The sequence below is a fragment of the Pinus tabuliformis genome, chromosome 3_2 (assembly GCF_031772625.1).
Source record: "Pinus tabuliformis cultivar Carrire ecotype Pingquan chromosome 3_2, CPIR1, whole genome shotgun sequence".
Taxonomy (NCBI): domain Eukaryota; kingdom Viridiplantae; phylum Streptophyta; class Pinopsida; order Pinales; family Pinaceae; genus Pinus; species Pinus tabuliformis.
The window spans coordinates 532,475,628-532,484,761 of NC_142302.1; the positions used below are offsets into that span (position 1 = coordinate 532,475,628).

At 32.2% G+C, this 9,134-nt stretch overlaps 1 protein-coding gene across 1 annotated transcript; it reads right to left on the reverse strand.

Annotated features, from left to right (window-relative positions):
- Nucleotides 1-259: 259 nt before the first annotated feature.
- Nucleotides 260-6,230, reverse strand: LOC149181635 (uncharacterized). The gene is made up of 5 exons (XM_089418369.1): nt 5,595-6,230; nt 4,386-4,544; nt 3,746-4,270; nt 2,364-2,477; nt 260-2,186 (listed from the first exon to the last, which is right to left on the reverse strand). The coding sequence occupies exons 1-5, from the start codon at nt 5,973-5,975 to the stop codon at nt 1,164-1,166; spliced, it is 2,202 nt and encodes a 733-aa protein (XP_089274495.1). The 5' UTR covers nt 5,976-6,230; the 3' UTR covers nt 260-1,163.
- Nucleotides 6,231-9,134: the final 2,904 nt, after the last annotated feature.

A 9,134-nucleotide genomic window follows, 5' to 3' on the forward strand; every position in this document is an offset into this window, starting at 1 on the left:
CGCAACTATGAATAAGTACCTATTTATCAAAACAAGTTAAATAACATGGAAGAAAAAAAGTTAACTAAAATTACTTTAAACTCAAAAAAAAACTTCCTTCACCTAAAATAACATAATATGAGAATGACATGATAAATATTTTACAAAATAAAAATAATATTAAAAACATTATTATATCAAAATTTGACGAAATATGATTCTATAAAAACTTAAAAAAAAATAAAAATAAAGATATTATAAAAATGTGATGAACCGTAATTTAAAAGATAAATTTTTTTTATACAAATATGTAAATAATATTCTAATTCTATTTAGTAAAAGTTATATCTCACCATTATGAAAAATCAAAATGTGTGTGGACGGAAAGCTATCAGCCAAATTTCTAAGCGTCTTAACATACGGTTTAAAACCAAGAAATATGTAGCTGTGGCGTACCACAAACGGTGCCATCACTGCCGGGCCGCCTGATGGAAAATTCAAATCACGTGAAACGAAGACAAAACATTTAGAGAAAACTTCACGCCTTCTCGATGTACAGCATGTGGTCTCACCCTTCAATCTGACCCCGACCATGTGGAAAACTCCATCCTATCGTTCTTGCATATGCAAAACTCCACCTTTTCCGCCTGTACGTGGCTGCGGAGAGCCAATAACCTCGATTTTCACATAGAAAGAGTCCCCCTCAAAACTCTTCTCCTAATCTGCCATCAATGATCCAACACAACCACGAAGGAGCTACGATTGAGAAGCAAAAAGAAAAAACAAATTTCTTGGAGTAAAACCCAGTCCTGACCGCCCCAAGTCCGGATCAAACCTTGTGTTCCATATTCTCTGCTCATGTTTCACTTGCCTACCGCTATGAGCTCGCTGGTTCTCTGGTACCCAAAATTCAGTTTACATTTTCACATTACACACAGCCTCTTAATTGGGCTGCCTTCTTCTTGTCAGCAATGTCAACCAAACAGTCACCCAACTCTCCATGCTACTCATAATTCCCTGGTAGAGCTTCAGAAACGAAAGCTCACAACCATTAAATCAGCACTTCATAAGGTAATCCAATCAAAGATCAAATCAAATAAACTCATGAGTGTGATAATTAAACGCAGCAAAATTCTGGTGATAGGGTTTTTGCGCAGAGATTCAGAAACTGCATGTGTTGCCGATTAAAGGTTTGGATAGTCCATAGTAGCTGCAGGCCACTGTTTAGTGGAAAAAGGGAAAGAAGAAGAAGAAAAAATTCCATTGGATCGAGAAGCCTGATGAGGGGATGCTCTTGAACTTGCACCATGAACCATTGGATATGAGGGAAGCATCGCTTCGTTGCATTTTCCTGGACCTGAAAGTTGATCATTATTGGCCGATATTAATCCTCTATCGGTCAGGGCCCCTGACTGAGATTGAGCAGTGCCTTGACTAATAATAGAGGTTATAGCATTTGCAAGAGCAGCTGTGAATTTGGGATCAGATGTTATAGCAGCAGTTGCAGCACCCACTGTATCAGCTAGAGAATGCTGTGATCCCGATGAAGTATTGCGCTTTGCAGCTGCCTCTCCCGTGATGTTGTGCGTTAATGTCTGGGTCGAAGATCTTGGTAAAGCTCCTTGAATCAATCTTGAGGGATCAATTGGTGGTGGCTGTTGTTGGAACTGTTGGCTAGGCAGATCATACCTTGTGCCAAGAGGTGAATGCTTGAGGTATGCAGGAGGGTGGCTGGAGTAGACATTATTGTTCCAAAGATTTGACCCTGTGGACGGTGTTAGGGAGTGAGTGGAACCCATTATAGAACTGTTATGAGAAATGAAGCTCTGCCCGGCCAATGGATATCGGAAAGGAGAAGCGAAGCTGGTGGTCAATGGTGTTACTGCTGGCCCACAAGTCCCCAAGCGAAGGTTTTGTTGCGAGTTGGGATTATTCGTTAGGTCAAAGACAATTGAGGGAAATGAATTGGGTGAGGTGGTAATTTGAGGATTGGTTGCAAGGAATTGCCCCATTCTGTTATTGCTGGCCCCGAAGAGGTATGAATTGGTATTCATAGCATCTGAGCTTGAGGTTGAAGCAGAGAGAAACATGGAAGCTGCTGCAGAAGTAGTGGAAGCCATGGCAGTTGCACCAATTGGAAGAGGGTGATTGTGGGTTCCTTCATATGTTGTGATCAATATAGACCTGTCTTCAGGACATCTCTGTACCTACATACAGGCCATAAAAAGCAAGATTCAAACAAAAACGTTCATACAAGTAGTTATATTCGTTGGAACATGGGCATTGATATGTAGCATAAGAATATACCCAAAAAAAAATTGTAGACTCCTTTCTTTCTGTACCATGGATTAGAAGCGGTAACAGGTTACTTAAATCATACTGACCTGCTTCCGGACCAGGCATCCTGGTGCAACTGTGCAGCGATAATATGCTCTTGGGCAGGGATTGCCCTTGGCTATCTTTTGGCCATACTTTCTCCATTGACAACCGTCGTTCATCTGAAACATAAAATACATTAATTATTACAGTGCTATGAAAATCTCCTCTGAGGGAATGGTATTGAGGAGGCATTCATTAGAAATGACAAGAAAATTATCAAATATGACAAAACAACACTTCATCTGCATCACCTTCCATTAAACTATAACTATATATATATATTCCTTTAATGTTATTTTGGAGAAAGAGGTATTTAGTTTTTTTTAATGCTATGACTATAAGTATATTATATTTCACTTTTTTTTTTCTTCTTTCGTTTCTCTTTTTTAGGATATTAGAAATAGAAATTATACCAGAAAGAAATTAGTATTCCTTTCATTTGCAAGATAAGAGAGAGCTTACAGGTACTTTGCCCATCCATAATATATACCCATTAGCATCACATAGTACCCCATTTTAAAGTTTAACCGTATCAACTTACTAAACATTAATTGGGTGAGGACTATCACCACGGCTACCTAAAGTAAACTAAATTTACAATATAATATTTGATATTATCTTTTTTTGGTAGAATTATATATTTAAAGAAGATTTAATTAGATTAATGCACTTTTGATTATGACATTTTATATTGAAAATAGATATAGTTATGAATGATGAATGAATTATACAGAAATTAAAATTTCATATAAAATTGTAAATTGTATATTTAACTATACTATTTAACTGAATAGGTAATATGTACTTTTCTATAAAATTATATAGTTTAAATTTAGAAAAATAGAGAATATATAACTTGATAGATTTTAGAAGTTAAATAGTTAAACAAAAATCTTCTGCATTACCAACAAAATTAAATAATATTCAACATCAGAATAAATGAATTATGAAGGATTCAATGTTCAAATAAAACTAATAAAATATGTACGCCATTCTAGATTTTAGCATTCAAATAATTACAAAAAATCTACAGAATAAATTGTATATTGCATTCAACGTCAAATTAAATGAATTATGGAGGACTCAATCTTCACATTCAAAAGAGTAAAGTATTTACACCTTGGTAAATTTTGGCACTAAAATAGCTGAAAAAATATCTCTATATTATTATTTTACTCTGCATGATAAATTGTGTATTGCATTCAATATATCGCACAATCTCAGAAATATCCTATTGTCGATGGAAAGGTCTTCTTCTATCTAATAAATATGCACTTAACCTAGTGGCAAGAAAAACAACACAAAATAAATCTGCACTCAACCTAGTGGCAAAAAAGACAACACAAAAACATTATAGTAGATGAATTATGGAGGTTACGATTCTTACCGTTGGGGCATCACATCTAGCCCGCACAGAAACTCTGGCTTTTTTCGTCGGGGGTGCGGCTTCTGAGGTCTTCGCCGTCTCATCCGAAGGCTTAGCTGTTTTGTTTGGCGACCGAGACCCGTCTTCTTGTTGACAAATATTTTCATCCTTATGCTGGGAAGTGTTTTCATGACTAAGACAAGTCTGGCGTTCACCGTTTGACAAATCCACGCAGTTCGTCTTCGCTAAACTGCGTTCTGATCTAGTGGGACTACCACTTCTTGGCGAAAGGTTCCCTTCACCAGACTCCAGGCCTGTTTCGTCATCCTTGATATCTAAAGACAGGTTTAGACCTTTCAGATTCTCTACCGATCCCCCATGATCACCACTGCTTGACCTCATATGTCCGCCCTGGTTTCCTGTAAGCTGCAACTTTCCAGTTTCTGCAGTCCTCGTTGTTTCTTCTTTGCTGTCCACTTTGATTGGTGGGTTTGTGCAGAGAGAGAGAGCCACTAGTTCTGATTCATCTTGAGGGCGTTGCAATTCCTGCAAAAATGGAACAACAACAACAATCCTTATCTGGATTGAAAGGTGCAGGCCCTAGAAAATAGAAAATTTGCGGAATCCACGGTTGTGGAAGCTTGGCTTTGTCAAAACTCACCTGGTCTCTCTGCTTCTCATTATCCTCCTTTTGCTGCTGCATAAGAGTAAACATATGCATGTGGAGATAATGATAATTATTTATTCCTTGAGACAATTGCATTTTCAAATTCTCGTTTTCCTCTTTGATTCGGCCCATTTCTATTTGTAAAGCTTCAATCTGTACACACATAATAAAAATGAATAAGACACTGAAATTGAGGATAATGAATTCTGGAATAAACGATTCAGTACCAGCTGTTTTATTATTGAGATTTATTATATAAAAATAGTAATAATCAATACGATTTGAATCCTAGAATCCAGATAGTTAGGTCTTTTTGAAATAATAAATCATTTGGCAAGATGCAAAACAAGAAAGCTACAAGTTGGAAAGAGAAGAGGCCCAGGAAAAAGTAATCTAACTGAGCCATATGCACTCAAACAGTTGAAGAGTTTACACAGTTTGCTATGATGTTTCAGAATTTGAAAACATGGGTGTGTCACTATACAGAACGGGTAGAGACAATCTTAACATCAATAATAACAAGGTTGTTAATTGTGGCTTCGTTTCAACTTTCTAATAGCCTGTATTGCAAAGAATGGAAGCTGAAAGGGATTTTAACAGTGCGGAATATTTATAATTCAGCTTGGTTACGTCTCTTTCGCCTCTTTCACCTTTTCCAGGGATTTTTTTGGAAGATTTTATGTTAACTAAACTTATTTTGATTATAGGTTTCTGAAATATTTTTGAATTAGATTAAAAAAGAAATTGTCTTTATTTTCCGTGGGATTCCAAAACATTTTGAAAATTAATAAGATCTTTTTATCATATCCGATTCCAAAATATTCTCAAAATTTATAATTGAAATAAACATATGTATTCATACCCTATTAAACAAGTATTTTCACCATGTCCCAAAGACCATGTCCCAAAGACCATTTACAGGCCATGGCCCAAAATAAAAATATGTATTCATACCCTATTAAACAAGTATTTTCACCATGTCCCAAAGACCATTTACAGGCCATGGCCCAAATATCATTTACAGGCAATGAACATAAGATCATTTACAGTCCATGAACATTCGACAGAAACACGATTCTCTGAAGTAGAAAACCGCTCAGACCATTTCATAGAAAAGGGAAAATAACGAGATATAGAATAGAATAGAATATTTTTATCTAGGACCACTGTTGACCTTGTATTATCCATGCATATGACTCATACCTTCGTTTGCTCATCGATCCAAGAAGTTTCAGGCGTAGTAGCCCCTGAAGAAGCTGGTTTATCATGATAATAACTATCATGAAGCTCTTTAGAAGTCTTCATAGCCTCGGCCTCCTCTTCTTCAGATGGGTCTAGATTATAGACTAAAGGCGAGATAATCTTCCCCATGCTGAAATCTAACTCTGATTTCTCATTCCCTTGACAATTTTTAGCTTCCAGATTAATAGACAGATCAATCTCTGTAACTTTATCCAACCTCCTTCCCATGGCCATCTTCTTCCCTGGATTGGGACAAGTGTTTATGGACTCTAATGCCAAAGGCCCTTTCATCTTGTAGCTATATATTACATTGGAGCCTGATCTATCTGCTTCCTGGGCCATAATGAACCCAGACCAGAGACTTTTAACTTCGAAATATCGAAGCAAAGTGGATATAAGAGCAGATCCTCCTTCGGAAGCACAAAAAACAAAATTAAATCGGTATCTGTATGTTTGTCACAGCCACAGCTAGTACTGGATCCTCGCTTCCCTTGGCTTCAAGCGAACCGAATCGAAATGAAGAAACCCAAACCCAAACCCAAATCCAAACACTTTCTTTTCAACACCTCATTTCAACGACTTATCAACTTGTTGAGGGAAAGAAACAACACGCCGCTTGCGCTGCCAGTCTAGAAGATTTGAGAAAACTTAAAGGTCAACATTGCCAATTGTTTTTCTATGATTTCCCATTCCGAACAGACGTGCTGAACGTTGACTTCTTGTACCATCCTTGCCCAATTTGGCGAGTTGTTGCCAATATACAGTTCAGCAATATTTGTCAAACATCCCACCTAGCGTGCCACCAAACCTTGGATTTAAAAGTCTATGGATCTCGATCAATATTGACTGTTCATTTATCTGCCTTTTGATTTCAAAGTCTACGGATATCAATCAATATTGACTGTACTTTTATTGGTTTAAATTTGTTTGATATGTGGCAGCTTAGAAACACAATTTATGAGCGTTGAACTTTTCATCTTAATACTGGAATTTAGTTTATGCAAAATCAAGTTCTTTCCTATTCATCTCAGTAGAAAACCATAATTTCATATTACAGTACTGGGTTATTTGTGCTTATTCAAATATTTTTTATTACCAATTGTAAAAAAATATTGCGATCTGGTTATTTATTTGAAATGATAGTTACATAGTATTATTTTAAGTAATAAATGATATTTGAAAAGTCTATTTACAATTTTATCCAAAATTAATAACCTATATAATTTAGTTCATATCAGGTCACAATAGATGTGTTTTTTTCTTTTCTTTTCCATTATTTCTATAATGAAACCTTGACTTCATTTCAATTATTTCTATAATGAAACCTTGACCTATATAATTTAGTTCATATCAGGTCACAATATAGATGTGTTTTTTTCTTTTCTTTTCCATTATTTTTATAATGAAACCTTGACTTCATTTCATAAGGAATTTTTTTCTAAATAGAAAATTTCTTGGAATCTATTTGCATTAATAGGATTTGAAATATCTTTATTTTTTTTATTTGTGATTTGTTTATAATGTGTGAGATTAATTTATGATTGATTTATAGGATTAATATATGGTTTAAAAAACTATAATACATAAATATTTAAGTTGTTTAAGCTATTTAATTTGTAATTTAAGAAATATATATTTAAGTCAATAAATTTATTTTTATTTTTAGCCCATGGGGCATGGTATAGATAATGATGGGATGTATTGCTAAGGCAACCATGTGATGGTTATGGTCATCGATTAGAAACTCCATGTGAAAAAAACATCCATGTTAAGGGCTTGTGTGGCCCATGTGAAGTGAAAAATAATATCTACAACTTACATATGCCTTTCTCCAGAGATTTCTCAAACAAAAAATTGAACACCAAATCATCTCATCACTCACACCACTTAAAAAACCAAAAAATATTTTACCTATCCTTAATATGACTGAATTTTTCTGATATCTCTTCATTACTACCACAAATTTCAACCCTTAACCATCATATAAAATAAAAACTTTAAAATTTAATCCTATTAAATTTTAACATTTAAAATAAACATTTTTAAAATATATATTACTTAAAAATAAAAAATAAAAAATATATTTTTATCTTACCATATATAAATTCAATCCTTGAAAAAAAATATGAAATATGATTTTAAATAATAAAATCGAATTCCATAAAGTTGATGTTTACAACACCACAATTCTAGTTTAAATTTATTAAAGCAAAATCTGAAAGACATATATTCATAAATGTGTAATTCTACAAACGGTTGAAAATCATTAAAACAACACCTAAATCTCCATGAAGAATTGATGATATCTCTTAAACAAACTTCACAGGTTATCCTTTCAAAGGAAACGTAAATTTGATGGTGTCTTTAAAACAACTTAGTTTAAGTAATTAATCTCTCCTAGAAAAGAAGTTAATGTCTAAAACATTCTACAATATTTTTGACTTTTAACACTAGCCGATACCTCTGATAGGGTCATATATAATTATTTTTTTAATTATATTAAATTATTTGTTAAATACAAGGAAAAAAATACAATTTTATATTTAATATAAGATAATTTAAAAAAAAACATATTAATAATGAAGTAATTTTAAACTTTATATTCAATACAAATTTTAAACTCAAAATTTTATATATAATAATTTATGTAAGTTCAAAATATATTTCTTATTTCTGTTTCACTATATATTAAAGAAAAGTAAATGGGAAATTATTAAATAAATTAAAGGAAAAAAATTAGGAATAATTAAATATTTTTTTTATAAATTTCCACTCATAAGTATTAATAATTATGGAAAGAAGATAAACACAAATAATTGCTATGAAAAATATTATTTTAAATGTCTATTAAAAACAAAATAATATTTTTTTGGTTGTTTTAAATTGTGATGAGTATTAATAATTATGGAAAGAAGATAAACACAAATAATTGCTATGAAAAATATTATTTTAAATGTCTATTAAAAACAAAATAATATTTTTTTGGTTGTTTTAAATTGTGATTTATATATATATATATGAAAAAAAAAAAAATTAATAATAAATATTATAAATAAGAGTTTTTAAAATGTTTCTTATTTACAACAATAAATTATTATTTTATTTTAAAAAATATATTTATCTTTATAAATTTAACTTTTTAAACATTTTATGAAATTAAAGTTAAAATATATTTCTGCTATTATTTTATTTTTAATAAACATTTTAAAACTAATATCATTTATAATGATTATTATTATTTATTCTTATTATTAAAATATTTAAAAGAATTAAATTTAGGAGGTGATTTTTTTCCAGGTAAGAAAATTTACATATAGATGAGTTTGATTTTTATATTTTTTTTTTAAATCAAAATTAAGATGAATTACGTATAACCATGGATGTGCATTCTAATTAATTTCATTGAAGAGATGGAGATATAATGTTTTGGGATTCAATAAAAGTTGTTGAAATATCTATTTACAATTTTATTTATATATGAATCGGTTATATCCGTTTTTA